General features: G+C 32.5%; 1 protein-coding gene across 21 annotated transcripts in view; it reads left to right on the forward strand.

Moving 5' to 3' along the window:
- SLMAP (sarcolemma associated protein) overlaps window positions 1-20,898 on the forward strand; it is a 149,573-nt gene that overhangs the window by 81,984 nt on the left and 46,691 nt on the right. For 6 of the 21 annotated variants that reach the window (XM_063115194.1, XM_063115204.1, XM_063115197.1 and 3 more), the window contains exons 5-14: window positions 62-98; window positions 1,798-1,860; window positions 5,175-5,270; window positions 5,542-5,613; window positions 6,901-7,041; window positions 8,127-8,264; window positions 9,374-9,542; window positions 9,632-9,682; window positions 10,162-10,212; window positions 15,020-15,082. In XM_063115194.1, the coding sequence (XP_062971264.1) occupies window positions 62-98; window positions 1,798-1,860; window positions 5,175-5,270; window positions 5,542-5,613; window positions 6,901-7,041; window positions 8,127-8,264; window positions 9,374-9,542; window positions 9,632-9,682; window positions 10,162-10,212; window positions 15,020-15,082 (881 nt within the window). The remainder of the gene's footprint in view (window positions 1-61; window positions 99-1,797; window positions 1,861-5,174; window positions 5,271-5,541; window positions 5,614-6,900; window positions 7,042-8,126; window positions 8,265-9,373; window positions 9,543-9,631; window positions 9,683-10,161; window positions 10,213-15,019; window positions 15,083-20,898) is intronic. The other 15 variants (XM_063115199.1, XM_063115202.1, XM_063115212.1 and 12 more) reach the window with 5 other exon arrangements.

Here is a 20,898-nt window from a genome sequence, read left to right on the forward strand (position 1 = left end):
TCTCATACTGTTTCCTCTATTGTCAGGAAATCAGATAAAAATTCTTAATTTTACTTTTCAGTGTCATCCATGCTCCATTACCAAGTCCTGTTGACAAAGTAAGTTGCTAATGATTGTTTTTTCCAAAGTAATTCATCAATATTGCTTTGAAAATGTTTCATTTTAGTATGCTTTACCTAGAAACTTATTTCTCTTTTGTAACAAAATATATAGAGCACATATAGCTATATAGTTATTGCAGTCTTCTGATCTTTAATATCTGGAGAATTTAGGCTGGATGTTTCTTCAGAAAAAGGCTTTGTTATCTCAAACGAATTGTTGATTGTGTAGACTAGGAGTACCTGTTTTGTGCCTAGCCAGAGGTAAGGAGTGTTATTTATTACTTTTTTTTTTTGACAGCTAGAGTTATAACTTTTTGTTCTGAGATATAGTTCTGCCTAGAAATTTGTTAAAACTTTCTACCTAAATAGTTTACTCAACATGTACCATACAGAGATGTAGCACAGAAATATGAGCTTACAGAAATTATATTCTTATATTGTTTTTATATTGTCTTTGGAGATCAATTTTAAGCTGATCTGATCAGAAACTTTGCAGTAATTGCTTGCTAGAAAATCTTTTTTTGTTCAGAAATGTTGGTGTATTGAACCATAGATATCATTACTAAATAACAAAAAATAAATACATCTTTTGCATCTTTTAACATTAATGAGGATGTTGAATTTTCTTAGTGTAGTAACTGAACTATTGGGAAAAATATTTTACATTTTTTCTTCCATATGGATGAGGAATGTAAGTGAATAAAGAATGCTTGAAAGTAACGTTATCTGCTACAGTCCTTTTTAGAAGTAAAAGTGGTTAATCATTAACTTCTGCAATACCAAGAATTATTTCAGAAGTAAATAATGGTCTTGCTGATTTAGAATTAACCTAAAAAAAAAAAAAATGCCAACTCTCTTTCCTCTAGTCAGCATATCATGAAAAATTATTTTCTGAGCTTAGTAAGAGATGGTGCTGTAACATCATTAATAAGTTAAGAGCTTGTTAGTGTTGAGGATGTGGGCAAATGTTACAGCAACCCATTAGTGCTTCCTTTCCTTCTTTTTTTAGGGGGGGAATAAAGCCATGGTTCTGTATTCTAAGCCTTGAAAAAAATCCCTTATAGAAGATATTTCTTCTAGTATTCTTGAGTTCTAAGGAGTTTGGCTGTGGTTTGTAGTATTTAAACACCATTATTTCTCATCTTTTTCTTAAAACCTACCTATAGTTTAAGAAAAAAAAAAAAAAGTCAAATTATTTTCATTGCCTCTGGCCATTGGACAAAGTGTTATATTTCATGTCTCCTCTCCCCACCTGATACACATACAAATACCATTTTGAAGGTAGCTACTTCTAAAGAATTGTAATTTGTTGACATATTTAACAACTATTTAATGATGAATTTTAAAGGGAAAATATGTGGATCTGTTGATTTAGGGGGTATTAATTCTGGATTAAGAAAAGGCTGTATTGCCTTTGTGCTATAAATTTGTGATTTGGCTTGTCAAGTAATGTTTTCATGAGTAGCATTTGTTCCACCACCTTGCTTACAAATTTCAAACTGGTCAGCTGTAATATTATTTACAAATCTGGACATAGGGCAGAAATATTTTGAGAACTAGGGAAACTGGTTAATTTAAAAAATAATTTTCATTTTGCATATTTAAGTAAATAGGCATTTCAGGGAATTGGTTTGTCTTCAGTGTCTTTATAAAGTGTTTTTCTGTGATTGTTGACACTATGTCATTTTGTTTCTAGGTTGCTGCTAACACTCCAAGTATGTACTCTCAGGAACTATTCCAGCTTTCTCAGTATCTACAGGTAAAAGTAAATCTTGAGAATTCTTAGTCTTTAAAAGCAGAATGAAACAACTTAGATTTTATTTTGCCAGTTCACAAATATAGGATAAAGAAATATTGGCTGGATATAAGTACAAAAGAAATATCTTTTCAAAGAAGAGCAAAGGATTAAAAATAGGTCTTATATAGAAAGAATAAAAAAAGAGTCAGGATTGTTAAGTCTAGGAAAGATAAAATTTCTGTACAAGAGAAATTTCTTTCTATAAATATGAGGAAGTTCCAAAATAGTTCTTTATCTACAGATAACTTTTAAATAAAATTAAACCTGGAGAGAGTCGGATTGCTTAATAAAAATGCTAATAGAAAGAATAAAAAAAGAGTCAGGATTGTTAAGTCTAGGAAAGATAAAATTTCTGTACAAGAGAAATTTCTTTCTATAAATATGAGGAAGTTCCAAAATAGTTCTTTATCTACAGATAACTTTTAAATAAAATTAAACCTGGAGAGAGTCGGATTGCTTAATAAAAATGCTAATAGCAAATAATTATACAGGACTACTTGTATGCCAAGCTGCATTCTAGCACTTTACCTATATTAATTTATTTAATCCTCACAACAAACCTATAAGGGTATATATTTTATTGCCATTTTTACAGATGGAGTTACTAAGGGACAGGAAGATTTAATAGTTTATACAATATCATACGTCTAGTATGTGGTGGAGCTGGGATTTGAACCTAGATAGTCAGACTTCAGAGTCTGCTCATAATCACTGTACTGTGCTGTGCACAGCATAGATCCATAGAAAGATTTCTTGATAGAGCAGATATTTGGAAAATGGATTGCTGAAGAAGTTAACACCATATTTAAAGAACAATACAAATCTCTAAAAAGCAAACAAGTGCTATTTTTTTCCGGGCTTTTGTAGATTTGGGTTGGATTATGGTTCTTATTCTAGTGAGGAAGCATGGTTAAGGAAAACGCTGGTCAGGAGTTTGGAGATTAACGTTTTTATCCTGGTTCTGCTACTCAATTAGTTCTGTGACCTTGGGTGAGTCATTTTACATGTGTAGGACTTTAGTTGTCTTTTGTTTAAAATAATAGAACCGAACCAGTGATCCTGTGTGCCTACATTCTTTTACAGGAATCAGTCACTGAGAGCAATTCCATCTCAGTTAAGAACGTACACATCTGTGAAAATGAACAGAAAACTATCAATGTATTAATCAGATCTTATCTTCCAGCAGGCATAATGTACTGATGCATAGAAAAACAGTTTTGCATATTTGCACTTTAGTATTCAAGAGCATGGGCTCTACAGGATTCCCTGGACTTGATCCCTGGCTTTAAATCTGACTTGCTATGAAAGTTGTTTAATCCCTTTGTGCCTCATTTTCCTCATCTATGAAATGGGTATAGTAATAGCATTTACTTCACAGAATTATGGAGAATAAATGTATTAATAGTACGTAAAGCGCTTAGAACTGTGCCTGGCACATAGAATTTATGCTATAAATATTAGTAGTTTACCATTCCATAGGAAGGCACATTAATTGAGCTAGGTTTCTCTTATTTTTAGAGGTGGAAGAAAAGTTTGAGATTAATTTGGTTTAAACTTCGTTTTTCATATGAGAAATGTGGGCTCGTGTAGGTTAAGTGATTTGCCCAAGATTATACACTGTTGATAACTAGTCATCATGGGCTTGTGGATCTCACCCCGACTCTCAGTCTTTCCAACTTTCTTGTCAGTTTTTTGAGTATTCATAGTAGACCTAATCCTTCACTGTTCTTTTTCTAATTCTTTGAGAGAAAATTATACCCCACAGTCTTTTCTGTACATATCCTTATTGAATTGCTGAAGTTCTAATGCAGATTGTAAACTTTCTGAATAAAAACTGGAATAGATGTATGTCATACCTTAAAACTAAAAGACCATCCCTGGAAGTATTAGATTTCTGTTAGGATGTGGTTCAGGGAGTTAAGGAAGTCTAAATGGAATTGAGTGAAAAGGTGAAATTACACCATCTAGTGGAAGTAGATTATAAAATATGGTTGGTTGATGGTTTTGTTTTTCAGTAAAACTTTTTGCAGCCTCTGTGTAGTTTCCTGGATATTAGGAATGTTTTAGAAGCTTGAGATAAACTTGACAAATAGTCTCTTTGAAGTGTTTTAATATGGATTCTGAGGTGGTGTGTCTTTTATTATATTCCTTAATTTATACCTTTAGAGTTATATTAAAATACGGTACCTCTAACCCTAATTAGACCAGATTTTCCCTAATCATTATTTATCGAGGATGTCGAAAGCAATAAATTCATGCTTTAAACCTGAAGTACTTTGTTTGTAGCCTGTATTTCTCTGTTGAGATAGCTCAGAGGTATTAGGGTAGTAAGCGTTCTTTGGATAATGACAGGAATAGAAGAAGGTGAAGAAGGCGTGCCAAAACCACAACTAAATGCTGTGAGCATTTCACCTTGACTCCCAGCAAAGGAGATGCTCTTAACAGCTTCAAACATTAACAAGTCACCTGGAGATCACACTTTTCTTACCAGTGTCTTTCTCTATAAACTATTACTTTGGAGCTGCCAAATAGTTCATAACTCTTGATCCCTTAATTACTTTGATCCAATATTTGGTGGATTCTTACTTATTTTTGCCATATTTATTGGTGCTAAGTGGTGCACAGCCTGGGAGAGAATCAGAATACCTGAAAATGCAATAGGCTGTGAGAGAATGAAGCAGTCTCTCTCTTTTTAAATATCCGTATATATATATTTATATAAGTAACATTCTAAAAAGGAAAAATTAAAAGCCATTTCTATTTCAGATGTCATACGTGTGTAGTTAAGCCATCATGATGTATGTTTGCTGCTGACCAGATTATTTTGGCTTAGTTTAAAATGAGTTTGTTCTGAGATATATATATATGTGTGTGTGTGTGTATGTGTATATTATATACATATATGTATGTATGTGTATGTATGTATAAAATGCAAGCCTAAAACTTTTATTAGCTTTTTCTAATCTGGGTTTTTAAAAACTCATTCTTCTAAATTATGAGAAAAACAAAAACAGGTGACTTGTGAGGGAAGTTGCAACTAGAGCACCTCTAGTAGCAGTATGTACAGTCCAACAAATGATTACAGCCTAAAAAATGAGGCTAAAATGATGTGGCCTATTTATATTTCAAAATGTGTTATCAATTTGGAAATACTTTGAAATACATTAAGTGGGATGTAATATGAGAATATTTTGAGTGTGCTAAAAAACATTGATTACTCTTCAAAGGAATCATGCTGAGTTTATTAGAATCTCTTTTGTGATTTATAATATTAGGAGGCCTTACATCGGGAACAGATGTTGGAACAGAAGTTAGCCACGCTTCAGCGGCTACTAGCCATCACCCAAGAGGCTTCAGATACCAGTTGGCAGGTATTCCAGTTGCCTTTATATTCAAGAAGCATTTAAACATAGTTTAATGTCCCTGACATGCTGAATGAACTAAAACTAAAATTTTGTAGCAAATAAAGGCGAAGTTGTTTCCTAACTAATAAACAAATGTTGAAAATTTGGCATTTTGCAGTGGATGTTGATCAATTTTATAATTGTATTTATGTTTGTTGCCAAGTAGCAACCCTTTTGATACACATGTTATTTTTTAATTACTCTGGGGTTTTATATATATTTGATTTTTCATCAACAGGCTTTAATAGATGAAGATAGACTCTTATCACGGTTAGAAGTTATGGGAAACCAATTACAAGCATGCTCCAAAGTAGGTATTAATCTCAAGTATGTAAAGAAAAATGCATAGTTTTTTTATTTCTTTGTCATTTTGATTATATGCTAAAACTTTTATATATTTTCAGCATTCTTTTAAATCTTTTATGAGAAATTTTAAACATACATGTAAGTAGAAAGAATTGTATAATGAATACCCATGTACAATTCTCTTTTTTCTATGACAGTTGATATTTGTTGAAGAAACTGTGATTTGTCCTCTAGAATTTCCCTCTATCTGCACTGTTACTTAAACGTGCTTCTAGCACCCCTTCTACCGCATAAAATTAATAGTTTGATCTAGAGATTTGCTCTGATTTAGATTAGGTTTTTTGTTTTGTCAACATTTCATAGATGGTGTTGTGTTCTTCCAAGAGGCAACATAATGTCTAGTTGTTTGTCGTTTTGAGATTTTTATCAATCATTGATGATCCTTGCCTAGATCCATTATTTCATTAAGTTTTACAAAAATGGTGTTGTAATTCAATCATTCCTTTATTTATTTAGCTAGATTACTTCTATAAAGAGAAGTTTTCCCTCATCAGCCATTTGGTTACCCTGAAGTACATTTTCTATAGGAAAGGCAGGATACATGATTTTTTTCAAAATAATGAATTGGTTCCTTTTCATCCTCCAAAGAATGATCATGAAGTGTTTTTCCCCCCACCTAGATTTAAATATATTTGATATGTTTTAATCTGTTGCAGTTGTTTTTCTTACTGATTCTCAAATTATCCCATCTTTGGTCCACGTGAATCTCTTTAGATTGACTCCTGAGTCCTTTTGATAGAACTCTAGCATACTTTGGTAGCTTCCTGCTGGCATACCAGACAAGATGTTCCAGGCTCATCTTGCACATTTCCTGCCCCAGACATGGACTCTTCTTTTTCCTCATGGTGCTCTTATTCTTTTTGTTTTAACCATTGTTTTAAAATGCTTTGTGCTTTTGACGGTAATTGGTTATTTTTGCCCACAGATGTAAATATGGTGACTTGAAGGGAATATGACAAATATAAAAGTAATTAATTCTGTGTATTCGAGGGAAACACTCAATTGCCTTTGACTTTTTTTTTCTGTTGGAAGTGGGAATTAATATATTTATGAAGGTATAATTTACTGTTGCAACTTTTAAATACAGCTTCAGTTAATATAGAACCAAAATCATTTGTGTTCGGAGGTACCTTAATAAAGAATTAAAAGAGCATTATAATGTGTTATTTTTTTCAAACAGTAAATGCTTTAAAAAAAAACTTGGCTATATTATAAATATCTTTTATTCTAGAATCAAACAGAAGATAGTTTACGGAAGGAACTTATAGCATTACAGGAGGATAAACACAACTATGAGACAACAGCCAAAGAGTCCCTGAGACGAGTTCTTCAGGAGAAAATTGAAGTGGTTAGAAAACTTTCAGAAGTTGAGGTATTTCAATTTAAAAAGTACTAAACAGTACTGTGATTTTTTTAAAAATTTCGAACATTGCAGGATACTTTAAACTTGGGTATTATTATATAGCTAGGAAATATTTTCTGTCAAGTGAGAAGGAGCAGGTATGCTGCTTTCATTGACATGAATTCTTAACATAACCATGTGAGTTCTGGTGCTAATGGTCCCTAGTCAGTGACCGAGGAAATAGAAGCCTAACCAGGGAATCTTACTGTTTGCCCTGTGCTTAGGATTCACCCTTCATGCAGTGGACCATGACATGTGCCAGGGAATTGATCTCCTGTCACCCAGTTTTATTTTTCTTCTAGTGGAGGATGGTCAGTATAAGACTGAGAACCTACACCGTGTGTTCATACTTTATGTATCCTCCAGAGGGGAAACAAAGGGGATATTACCTCTGAGGTTCTTTCTAGGTCTTTTAGGAACAATTAATATGTAATTCTCATTGTTTTAAAAAAAACCTAATTCGTAATACAGGTCATTCCTTTGAACCACTACAAAATTACCACAGAAGTTATCTGTTACTGGAGTTGGCTGAAATGCCTATCATAAACTAAATAGTAAACGTGCCTTTAGTACAGAGATAGTTTCTATATATAGGCCCCATACCATAGTGGCTGACTCAATGTCATGTGATGAATTTGACATGCAAGGAAAGAAAGTTTCTAGCTGACTTCTAATTTTTTTATTAAATTATTTGCTGCATATTATAATTAAACTTGTTTTCAGGAATTGATAGGCTTAAAATATTTTGAAGGCTAAAAGTCAGACCTCTTGGCCTCTTGAAAGTATAAGTATTTAAAGTAGCATCCTCTTTCTGTCCCTATTCTCCACTCCCGCTTTTTTCCCCCAAATTCTTAGTTGTGTTTTCTGTCTTAGTATGTACCTGAAGTAAATTGAAGTCCTTAAGTTATTTAACTCAGCTTTATATAAAGTCCAGGGCACGTGTTGCTTTAGAATAGCCCATAGAATTATACTTTCTGTAAACTTAATTTAGAAGGAATTCTAAATATTTAATGTGCATTTATTCTAAATAAATTGCCTGTAAACTTGAATCACAGAGAAGTCTGAGTAATACTGAAGATGAATGTACCCACCTGAAAGAAATGAATGAACGGACTCAGGAAGAATTAAGAGAATTAGCCAATAAATATAATGGAGCAGTTAATGAGATTAAAGATTTATCTGATAAATTAAAGGTATGTATTTACTCAAGATGAAAGTATGTTAAGCTAATTGTTCCTAACATTGGATAGCTTAAGAGTTTAGGCATTACCAAACAGTTGTTGATGTAAAATTTGGTAATGGTTGAAATTTATAGTGAAAATAAAGTGCTCATATGCCATTTAGCCCAACACCCACTACCACGGTCATTTGAAAGCCTGTAAAAGCTGACGTATTTCCTCTGGATTGAAGTGTAGTCAGTGCCTTACGATAGACATCTTTTAGTGTACAACAGGAAGTAGATGAGAACCAGCAAAACCCAAGATCCTCAGATGACTTTTTAACCTGAAATTGCTTATCTTTAAGCCATCTCAAAGGCAGGGTCCAGCTATTTAGTGCTGGTAAAAGCCCAGAGGGAATCTTGGTATGATCTGCTTGACCCTGTGTAGCCTCCAGGAATGCTGTTGACTGTGCTTCAGCTGCCACTCCCTGTAGCTATAGGACCCTTTGGATAAGAACTGATCAGAAGATAGAGTAATGTCTAGTTGGTCCTTTAAAATCTTGTAGCTAAGTTTGTGAAGACCCATCTTGATATAATTCAAACCATGAATAGAGTGCCTAGAAATACACACTTGTTAGAGAAGACCAGAGCATACCTTTCCTCTGTGTGCTTGGTTAACCTATAAGTTTTAAAGATGGGTCTTATTAAAAGGAGATCTTTTTGAAAAGTGCTATACAGTCATCCCTTTAAGCATAATTTTGCTTAAAATTTCACAATAAGTTACATTTTAGAACTTATAAACAAATTGAAACAACAGTAATTTTCAGGGAAAATCTTACTTCCCTATTTTAACGTGTGGAGTTTTTCACTTAGACCCTTTATTTCGATGTGTATTGAGCCTGCTTGCTTGCTCCAAGTTTTTCTCTACTGGTGTTATGGAGGAGTGACCCCAATGCAGATCACTTTTACAAGGCTTTGTCTTTATCTTCTTAGCTGATTTAGAAATATCAGTTTTATAAATGTGTTCTATAATATCGAATACTTTCCTTAGAAGTTTAAGTGAATAAAGGCAGCCCTGGAAAAGGCCCCTTAAAACAAGGTTAGGTTTTATTAAATAATGGAGTTTTTGTTCTTTATCAACAGGTAGCAGAGGGAAAACAGGAAGAAATCCAACAAAAGGGACAAGCCGAGAAAAAAGAATTACAACATAAAATAGATGAAATGGAAGAAAAAGAACAGGAACTTCAGGCAAAAATAGAAGCTTTGCAAGCTGATAACGATTTTACTAACGAAAGGCTAACAGCTTTACAAGGTAGGTTAGCTAATCCAGAAATTGATTTGATTTGATTTTTTTTTTCTTTTTATCTGTGAAATATCTTTTTCTTGGACTTTTATTTACAGTACGGTTAGAACATCTTCAGGAGAAAACTCTTAAAGAATGCAGCAGCTTAGGTAGGTGTCATCCAAATTTCTTATATAAAACTGAATCAGCATTAAACTTTTGACCTTGTTTACTATCTTACATTGGCTACTTATTTTTTTTAAGGGGTGTTTTACTTATTAGGTATAAAGTACCTACAGTATCTTGTAGAAAATTTCCTTTAAATATATGCTTGATTGCCACCAGTGGGCACCATTGTTTAGTCCTTGAGGTGAATGAAATTTCTGCACCTGAAATTTTACTTAGAGATATTTAAATAAGAAATTACATGAACACAGGGTCCTTTTTCCTTTGAGGTTCATCAGGAGGACACTAAGCAGTTGTAGCCTTTCCTCTGAATTAATAGAAAATGGCAAGTTGAACACTTTTTGTAAAAATAAATTGGCTCCATTCAATCTTAATGTGAGTAGAAATACAAAATGCCACGGTTACACTTGAGATCGTGTGACACTTTCTTTGATAAGGCAATGATATACTGTCTTAATCCTAGGGATACAAGTTGATGACTTCTTACCTAAAATAAATGGGAGCACAGAAAAAGGTAGTGTAAAAAACTTAAATATTTTTTTTTCATGGTATCCTTTCATTAGTTAAGCAGGATAGGAAGTTCAGTGTTTTAAGGTTTTAAGTATTTGAAATGAAAAAAAGCATGCTGTTCACAGACCATTGAATCCCATGTTTTAAAATCAAGCTTCCCTTTATTTTGTAAGACTTAATACTGTGATCTATTTCTAGATATGTCTTATATGGAAATTTTAATTATTCAGATAAGAAAATGATAAAGTTCAACTTTAGCAATGGCTTACATAATATAGCTCTTTTTCCCCCACTGTATTTTCCAAGGAGCTATACTACCATTTTATTCCATCAAGCTCTGCTTCCGGGGGTAACTGACCCCTGTTTTTAATGTTTGAGTTTATTTAACAGCCTATTGAGCCCTGGACATGTCATAGAAACTGCTTTCTTTATCCATCTGTTTCAATGATCAGAGAGAATGGGATCAGTCATTTCTATCATCAGAAAAATCCATTATTAGTTTTTGGTTCTGTGACCCTTCTTTCTGGATACTGTGGATTCTATCTTGCCAAAAATTTATAGCCACTATTGGTTTTCCTATTACTATACAGAGTACATTTTACCCAGTAGCTTCTATAATCCTTCGGTCTTGAAGATTCCTATTCACACCCCCTGCCCCACTTCTATCCAACATTAATTGCGCACCAACTATGTGCCAGATCCTATGCTAGATGCTTGGAGTATAACTGGAATAAAACTTTTCTGTTTACCAAACTATATACCTATCATCTCAGTTTTTATGCAGAAGTTAGTGGAAGATGTCAAGGTTAATACCCAGAACTTCTTACTATGTATTTTTTCCATGTATCAGGAGATATCATTATAGTTTGGGGGCAGCAGTCAAACTCTGATAAAATTAGGAGGTATTTTAATGTTGTTATTGTTCTGTTTTATTTGTTTTTGTTTCGTCAGTCTGTTTTTAAACAAGAACTGGCAAAATAGGCTCAGGTCATCATGTATATGAGAGCTGCAAGGTCAATACCTAATATTGCAAATATAACGAATTTTTCTTTAAAATTTTTTTTTTATTTTGTCAATATACAATGTGGTTGATTATTGTGGCTCATTACCAAAATATAAAGAATTTTGAAACTCAATTAAGAAAAAAATTTTATTAATCATTGCTGTTTGATTATTCTATATATATTTTGTAAAATACATTGACTTTTTAAAATTCCAATTTGATTGTTTCAGTTTGAGAATTTTTAAAGGTGTACTTTATGTTCATTGCACCAAAATTACCAATTGCCGTTTATTAAATATATTTATCAAACTTATGTAAACTGACTTAATCCTCATCTTCTAAAAGCTCATCATCCTTAAATTATTTTATATTTTCTGTTATTATTTTGCTTGTTTTTCTTTTTTGGCATGCCCATTTCTTATTCAAATACATCACCCTCTTAACTTGAGTATTTATTTATTAATAATGTTAGTGTTAACTCAACCCGGGAACCTTATATTCCTTCAGTTAAGAGAATCCTTTTACAGTCATGTGTTGCTTACCAACAAGGATTGGTTCTGAGAAATGTGTTGTTAGACGATTTTGTCCTTGTGCAAACATCATAAAGTGTATTTACACAAACCTGGATGGTATAGCTTGTTATACACCTAGGCTATATGGTATAGCCATTATAATCTTATGGGGCCACTGTCATATATGTGGTCCATCATTGACTGAAATATCTTTATGGGGTGCATGACTGTATGTACCTGTAAATACATGTAAATAGTATAAAGAACATCTTTATACTATTTATTGTTGTAAAATTACTGCTTAAAATTTTTGCCAGTTCCTGCTGACATATTATATGACAATAGTAGTAGGCTATTTTTTATATTGTAGAATAGTTGTAGACTCCTTGATTTAAGAAATAAGATATTTTACATAATTAAAGGTAGGTAACTCCTTGCTATAATAATTCCGTTGTTGGTGTATTTGTTTTTTTGGTGATGATAAATTGAGTAGCATGACAGTGACGTAGAATATTTTAAAAGAAACTAAATAGTAAATTTCTAGATATACACAAAAACTTTATTATACTAGATTTAGTTACAGAGTAGAATTTGGAATAAGATAGATCACTTGTTCCATTCTGAATCACTTGCAATATAACAACAAATTATCAAGTATTCCAGTATTACCAAAGTACATAGCCATAGTATGATTTTAACTAAAATTACTCTTTAAATATCAGAGTCAAGTATAGTTGTAAGAGAATATTTCAAAAATGTCTAGAGATGTTAAAATTAATTATACTTTTTCCAACGAGCCCCATTTTTTAAATTACTTAAATTAATGTAGCTGCTAAAAGTGTGGGTTTTGTACTGTAAATATTTTTCTATCTTATTTAATAAGCACAATATGAATAGATCTTAGAAAGTATAGAATAGTGCTGTCTAAAAGAAATATGAAAGCCACATACATAATTTAAAATATTCTCATAGCCACATTAAATATATGAAAAGAAACAAATTTTAACAACAGATTTTATTTAACCCACAATATCCAAAATGTTAACATTTCAACATGTAACCAATATAAAAAGATTATTATATTCATACTTTTTTCTCACTAAGTTTGAAGTCATTGTACATTTATTTAATGCTTATAGCACGTCTCAATTGGAAATAGCTGCATTTGAAGAGCTCACTAGTCACATGTGGCTAATGGCTGTGATATTGAACAGCACAGGCATAACAAAACCAAAATCCATAAGAAACTCATGTGTAAATAAAACTTATTTTAAGTAGAGTGGTTCTCTATTTTTTTATGTTTCTTTCGTTTTTTTTACATTCCTACAAGCCTATTCAGTACCATAGGCACCCTCTTTCCCCCAATAAATATCTGATTTTTTTTGGATTATCAGTGGCATTTTTTGTGGTTTTTGCAAAGTGAATTCCCAAGGGCCTGAATTCAAGTTACAGAGTATTAAGTGTCATGATCCAAATCCTACATGTATACTATCTTAAAGGTCTTTCTCTCATGTGTATCCGTGATCCTTTGTAGAAGTCATATATATATCTTTTTATAGTATTCTTGGATTTTATTTAAACTAGTATAGTAAATATTGTAATGTAGAGTTCAGATATTAAAATCAAAGTATATAAAAGAGTGATTTTTAGCTTGCTGAATGATGATGGTGGGATATCCTACTTTAATAAATGTCATAAACTTCTTTGATATTGGTCTGAAATTTCATTTCAAATAAGTTTTATAAACTCCCTTAGGTTAAAATTTGGTTCCAAATGAGTTTTTATATGTAACATGATGTTATATAGTTTGAGTTCTGAGAGTGTTATAGTTTAGATTTATATAAAACAACCTTTTATCTTGGTAATTACTATTCTACCGAGGGCTCCTATTTTGCTTTTCTTGGTCCAATTGGCAAATTCTATTTATTAGATTTTTTTTTAATTTCAAATTTTTGTTGCAATTAGCATTTTGGGAGCAAAGGGGCTATATTGTATCTCCATATAATATTCTAAGTATGTAACATATTGGTCTCTGTAAAACATGAGTTGTATCAACCTTTCCCCACTCCCCATATTTTTGTTTTATACTGAGGATAAGTGTAGACTGGAGGCTGTGCACACCATTTAACTAGATGAAGGATAATGATAAATTTGAGTGTAGAGGTGAAGAAGGCAGCTAACAGGAAGGATGTTGACAGGGTGAGGCGCGATCAGAGTAGGAGGTGTTGGCCTCATGCAAATTTGAGGTGATTGGGGGGTAAGGTGAATTGAGATGGAGGAGAAGAGACAAGAGGCTTTTACAGTGGGAGTGGTGCCAACTCATGTGTCCTCTTTGACAGGTTTTAGTGCTTTTGTACCTTCCAAATAGTCATCATGTTGTAATATTTTTTAACACTTAAACTTCTAAAATCTATTTGGTGGTTTTGAAAGGTACAAATATGTAATTGAAGGATGCTATCCAGATTTCCAAAGTTAATTCTTTGAATCAGAGTAAATAAAGATTATTGTAAGAAAAAGGCTGCAGCTTCTTTTAAACCACTATGTTAGATTTTGATTCTCTCCATTTATTTAAAAACAACAACAATAACAAACAAATTCTGTTTGACCTGAGCAAAACTTTTTACCAAGCTCTTATTTTAAAATGTACAGACACTGGTTTTGATCATTTGGGCAGAGATGAACAGTGTAACGTTTTGATAGTATATGAGGTACAGATTAAGTGACTCAAAAAAGAAGATTATTTATGAAATGAAAATACAAAACTTAAATATTTCATCAGTTTCTTAAAAACTTTAAGGCATTTATGGTATTCTTAAAGTATTTACATTTTGCTTCTTAACTAGAATGAATAAGTTTGAAGAGGGACTGTTATAGAACAACCACTTGAAAATTAATTTAGTAATAACAAATATAAAATTTTAAAATTATTTAAGGGTACTTTAAAATTATTTAAGGGAATTTAAAGTTATTTAAGGTACTCTCATGGAGAAAGGTGTATTTTAAAAGTGGGTGAAGCTTTTTTAAAGCAACAAATTTATGTTGAGCTCTTTGGATAAAAACTGTACCTTTAAAAGCTAACCATTCAGGGTACAAATTAATGATTATGTAATCACAATTTTAAGTCATTTAACTTTAACTCTAAACCATGTCTGCCTTTAGTATTAAAATATATTCAACTTTTATTAGTCTTACTCAGAGTTACCCATGTTAAAAATATTTCAATTTTCCTTCCTTTGCTGTTGGTTTTCAAAGACAGCAACAAACTATATTCTTAAAGGTGTTTCTTTCTTTATTAGAGCACTTGCTTTCAAAGAGTGGCGGGGACTGCACTTTTATTCATCAATTCATAGAATGCCAGAGTGAGTACAGAGTATTTTTCACATTAATTTTAATAACGTCAGGGGCTAACATTGAGGAAAAATGAGGATCACAATGTTTGTTATAGTAGAAGTGCACAAAGGGCCATCTTCAGACAGATTTCATACTGTTTCTGTTTGTCTTTTGAGAAAAATATTTCTGTTGCATTTGCCTTCGCAGATGGAGCTGAGTATTTCATATCAGCCCCCCCCCCGCACCCCCCCAAAAAAGAAAATTTCAAGCTTGTTAATTAAAAATCATTACTGATTAGAGGGCAGTGTTATAAAACCAAGGTCAAGGTATTTCATATCAGCCCCCCCCGCACCCCCCAAAAAAAGAAAATTTCAAGCTTGTTAATTAAAAATCATTACTGATTAGAGGGCAGTGTTATAAAACCAAGGTCAAGGGTTCAGATCTCTATACCAGCCAGCTAACCAAAAAAAAAAAAAAATCATTACTGAGATGAAAATAAAATGGACTGTTAAGCACCTAAACTGTGGATTCTTAGTGAAGAGATAATAATGACATTAACCTGTTTTATTTTAGTTCTAGTTATATCACAGGTCTGAATTTCAAGGTGCTTAAATTTTTTAGATTAAATGGAAGCACAAAGGCAGTTATTTAGTTTGGGCACTCAGTGCTGAAGAAGACCTTTGGACTAGGAGGAGCTCTTTAGAGAAGGAGTAGCAGTAGATTGTCCTACAGTTTGATGTCAGCTACCTACCCTTGGGAAGTTGTACAAAGCTATCTTTAAGAATATTTTAAAGATAGGTTGGCTTTTGAAGTGATTTAGACCTCTGCTGAATTTTGAACAAAAATATGGTGGATTCCTTTTTACTTGAAAATTATGTAGCTGCTTAAATCTATAACAATCACAAGGTTGTAATATTCTCTTGGTCTTGTTTGTGACAAGTAAAGGTCACCATGTGTAGTAAAGGTTTGTTGATGATGTCTATATTTTTTCCTGTCAGGCAAACACATTCTTGGACATTTTCTTTTCCTGTTCTCTCTCTCTTTGAAATAAGTGGTTTTCTAAATTTTTATGCTCATAATCTCATTTTGTGGGAGCACACCTATGTGGTTCCCCTCCTCCCAACAACTTCAGGAGCACTTGGGGGGCCTAAGGGTCACTCTTGGTAATTACAGCAGACACAAATTCAACAACAGATCAAATGTTATACTTCTTAGAGATCCTTCAAGGAAATTTGGAGTTTCATTTAATAATTTTAGAAGAGCTTCTGTTTTTGTCGGTTTTAGATACTGTAATATCAAATGTAAGTTTAACATTACTTTGAGGCAATTTATTTAATAAACACAGCATATTTCTTTTTCCTTTTAAACAATACTCATAAAGTAAAGATTAGAGCACCATTTTGTTACCCTCTAATTATTAAACCTCACTTTTATGGGAAATGGGCACAGGGATTTGGGTCAAAATAACTGGTGTTCACTGAAACCAACTATAAGAATATGTAGTCTAAAATACAAATCTTTAGAAGAATAATTTTATATTTACTTTTATTACATGTGATCATTCTTTGATAAGTTATTTTTATTTTGAACTATTGGGATTTATATTTTTAGCACAAAGAAATAAGAACAGAGAATTATCAAAGGAATGTTTTATTGAGTTGTAATTTACATAAGTTCTTTTACTTTGTTCTTATTATTTGCTTACTAAAAAAAGCTTTTTAATTTTAATGTCTAATTTGATATTGAACATTTCACTTAAAATAATCTTATAAAATATTTAGCTGCAGTTGTAACACAGAATAATGTTTGTTTTATGTAAAACAGAATAATGTTTGTTTTAAACAAAGAACTATTTGGAGATTTTTATTGCATTAACATAGTTATGGGGGAAAATGGACCAAATAAACATTACAAGATAGTGCAGAAGTTATGTAAATTACAGTAAATCCCCTCAGTGGGAATATTAGAGAACTAATAAAATGATGTTTATGAGGACTATGTATAGCATGGGAAAATACTAAACATGTGTTAATAGAAGGAAAAATCAGAATATAAAATTTCATTCTTATGTACAAAGAGTGTACCAAAGAACAGAAAAAACAAACAAACAACAAAAAAAAAACGAGTATTCCTAGACATCTGAATCCATTTAGTCCCTGAGTGCAAATAGTGAAAGTTTAGACTATAAGATCAGGTAGCTAGGGAGTGGCCTATTATTGGAATCTGATGTTTCAAGTAGCAAGAGTTTGGTTATTTTGTTTTTATTTTTTTGGTGACTGGCGGGTGGGAGGGATTCCAAACCCTTGATCTTGGTGTTATTAGCACCATGCTCTAACCAATTTAGCTAACCAGCCACCTCAAGAGTTTGGTTATTGATGATTCCAGTAATATATCAAAATTTTATAAATCTGTTTGGTTCCTTAAATTTGAATAACCAGTGTTGGTCAGTTAGCTCAGTTGGTTAGAATGCAGCCTTGTAACACCAAGATTACAGGTTCAGATCCCTGTATAAGTCAGCTGCCAAAAAAAAACCCTTTAAGAAACCAAAACAAACAAACAAAAAAATTTGGATAGCCAGAGTTGGGATAGTGAGAGGTGTCCCTGGTTTGATTTGTTGTCAAAGGGACGTTTTATTACTTTATAACAAGTTGCCACTGTAGAAATGGTTGTTTTTAATAAGTATTATCGCAAGCAAGGGAAATTAAGAAAACTTCTTACTCAAGCATTTAGAAACAACTTTGGATTATTTATTGACAAGCACACAAACTTTTTTGCCATTACTTTCATTGATAGGCATCTTGAACTGAGTTATAATAATCTTGATCATGAAGTATATATTTTGTGTGCAATGGTACTTCATATTCTGTTTCCATCTTTTAAAAAGCAAATGTTAAATGCCTAACCTTCATTATTTACTAATGCTTATATGATGTAAATTCACCTCATGTTTTAAAAATTAGAAAACAAATATATACTTCTTATTTTTCATGTCTATTTTTAATATATTGACAGATTTTTCAGTTTATATGCACAAATCCATGAGAACGATTTGGTTGTTGGCTCTGTCCAACAGAAAAGGTGATTTTGTAGCAAATAAATAAGTGGGAACACATTTCAGTTTGTTTTCCTTTTATGGTAAAACTGACTGTGTTTTTAAAAATTCTCTTTTTGGAGAAATGCTTTTTATCCCAAGCAAAGAGATTGGATTTTGAATAGATTTTAAGTATACTCTTTTGCATAATTCCAAAACTATAAATACTCTGTATAAAAGAGCTTCACCACGTAAAATCTAGAATTAGTAAGTAACTTCAGTAAAACTTGGTAAAAAGCTTTAGCAATATTTTTCTTTTTGGGGATTCAGATGTAAATTTGGTTTAGACAGAACTCCACATTCCATGTTCCCTGCAAATTTTAGTTAAGTTTTACTGTATAAACTTAATTAAGACTTTTGTGTTCTGCTGAAGATGCTTTCTGAGTTAATAAATTGCGTATCTCTAAATTGGTTTAATACATATTCAAGAACTCTATCACTTGATTAACTTGTACACTGAGTAAAAGGATGAAGGTGGAGAATCTAAGCACATGGACACCTGCCATCACTCTGTCGGCACAGAGTGAAAGACAGGGACTGCTGCGTGCCCCTTTGATTTCTCTTGCTACTGTCTGTCCTAGGGAGGGCAGAAACATCACTGCTGGGTGCCAGAGAAACTTTCCTCTGAGGTCTACTTTGTAGGGGAAAAAAACTGCCCCCTTCCCCAAAGTCATCCCCCTCTTCTTGATGGAATTAACATGGGCCCTGAAATGAACCTCATGTCTTTGTATTCTTAATCCATGTTTGCTATGGGACTTAACTGTTTTTGTTACTATTATTAGGCAAAAAATTGATCTCTTAATATTTCTTACTGGTTTTTTCTCTGATTTTCAAAAAATTCTCTACCTGCCTACCATTGCTATTTTGAAATTATAGTCACTATCTTTGTATGCTTCTCTCATTCTCTCCTTTTCTGTTAGGGCTTTGCTCTCACATAGAAATTGCCTTATTTGGAGTAAAGCATTGAATTCGTGTTGCTCATGTGCCTGAATGTTTACTTTTCATCATTCTGTGACATCAGCCTCTCTGAGTCAGGATGTTTCTGATTACATATTCTACTTGAAACAGATTTTTTAATTTTGATTTTTTCAAACATTTGTCTAAGCCAAAGCAGTTTATTTATGGCAAAGAATAGAAAACACTTGGTGTGGTTCTCTGCTCATAGTAAGTTATGTTCCTATTACAGGAAACTCTGAGTGTAAGCTAGATGTTGCTAATTTTGTATTTCTTTTTTCCTAGAGTAATTCATCCAATTTAGAATATATTGGATGGTTGGTTGGTTGTTTATACCACTTACTTCCCCCGTCAGCCAGTTTTCTTACATTTCTACCAGATTTTCTCCCAGTGTAACTGCACAGATGGTAGTCTTAAATTCATGCCAACAGTGTTTTTCTATGTAAACTGTTCCTTTTTTGAAAAGATCTGTGTCTGTATTCTTGAATTCATTCCTTTCATTTTGTTTTCAATCTGTCCTTGAATTCTAAATCCTTTTCCTCCTCTTGTCTTTACTTCTTTTTGTGTTTTAGGACAAATAGCTTCTGGAACTGTTTTTATGAAAAGGCAGAGTATCTTCTGTAGCAAGAATTACTTTAACTTAATTTTGTTGTAGAAACATACAACCGTGTGAAAGTCTGTATTAAAATTGGGAGACTCACAGAGCCTTTCCTGTGAGATTCTAAAGCTTTCTTTCTGCTTTGTGAACTATTCTCTGAAGGGAAATAAACTGCTGGCTTGATGTTGAATGCTGATTATAATTTTTTACTCTAATTGCATCTTGATGTTAATTCTAATCTAGTTTCTTTGCCGAATTTGCCTTTAATGACCTTTTAGGTGACTAACTCATTTCCATTCATGATGCTTAGAATTGAGTCAGAGGGGTCTCGATGTGAATCCTGATTCAGTCTCTCACTGGCAGTATGATTCTGGGAAAATTAACCTGTTTAAACCTTGATTTCCTTGTTTATGAAATGGGATGGTGGTATCTACCTCACAGGATTATTATGAAAATTAATTGAGATCATATTTACTAAGCACTCTAAGTAGTGCCTAGTACATAGAAATACACATTAGCTAATAGGTAGCAAACATATTTGGGCAGTGGGGGCCGTTTGAAAGATTTTTTTGTCAGAGTAACTTGTTTTCCTTCTTTTTATTCCCAGTCACAAGACGACGAAAAGCCAGTTGGTCAAGCTTTATCGTTTATGTTAAAATAATATTTTTCTCTCAATCCAGAGATTGTTTTACTTTTTAATTACCAGTATGCATTACATTTTAAAAATTTTGTCTCAAGCACATTATTTTGATGTCCTAGTCATAACATTTTTTGAATGAAACCAATTTTGAGATTTAGAAATATTTTCCAGGTTGGCAATTACAGCAGCATATTGTCTAGTTCTTTTATATTCACCACTCCTCTCTTCCATCAGTTTAAGATCCGTAGGCAGCTGACATTAGTATCAGATACTCTGTGCTATTTGAGTTTATCTTCTGCTTTAATGTTTCAATGAGTTTGTATCTTCAAATGAGAAAAATGGCTCTCTAGCTTTAAGAACTCAATTCATTCTTGGCACATCTGTGCTCACTTTGAACTTCTTTTGAATGCACTGTTTGCATTGTTCCTCAATTTAATTTTGTGCCACATAGTAACATAGTACATAATTTATTTCTGTCAAACAAGAAATAAATTTGGTTCTCTTCTGTTCAGTCTTTGGCAAGATTTGACAGTTTTTGCAACTCCGTCATATGTTTTTTGAC

Source organism: Cynocephalus volans, chromosome 11, assembly GCF_027409185.1.
Source record: "Cynocephalus volans isolate mCynVol1 chromosome 11, mCynVol1.pri, whole genome shotgun sequence".
Classification (NCBI taxonomy): Eukaryota; Metazoa; Chordata; class Mammalia; order Dermoptera; family Cynocephalidae; genus Cynocephalus; species Cynocephalus volans.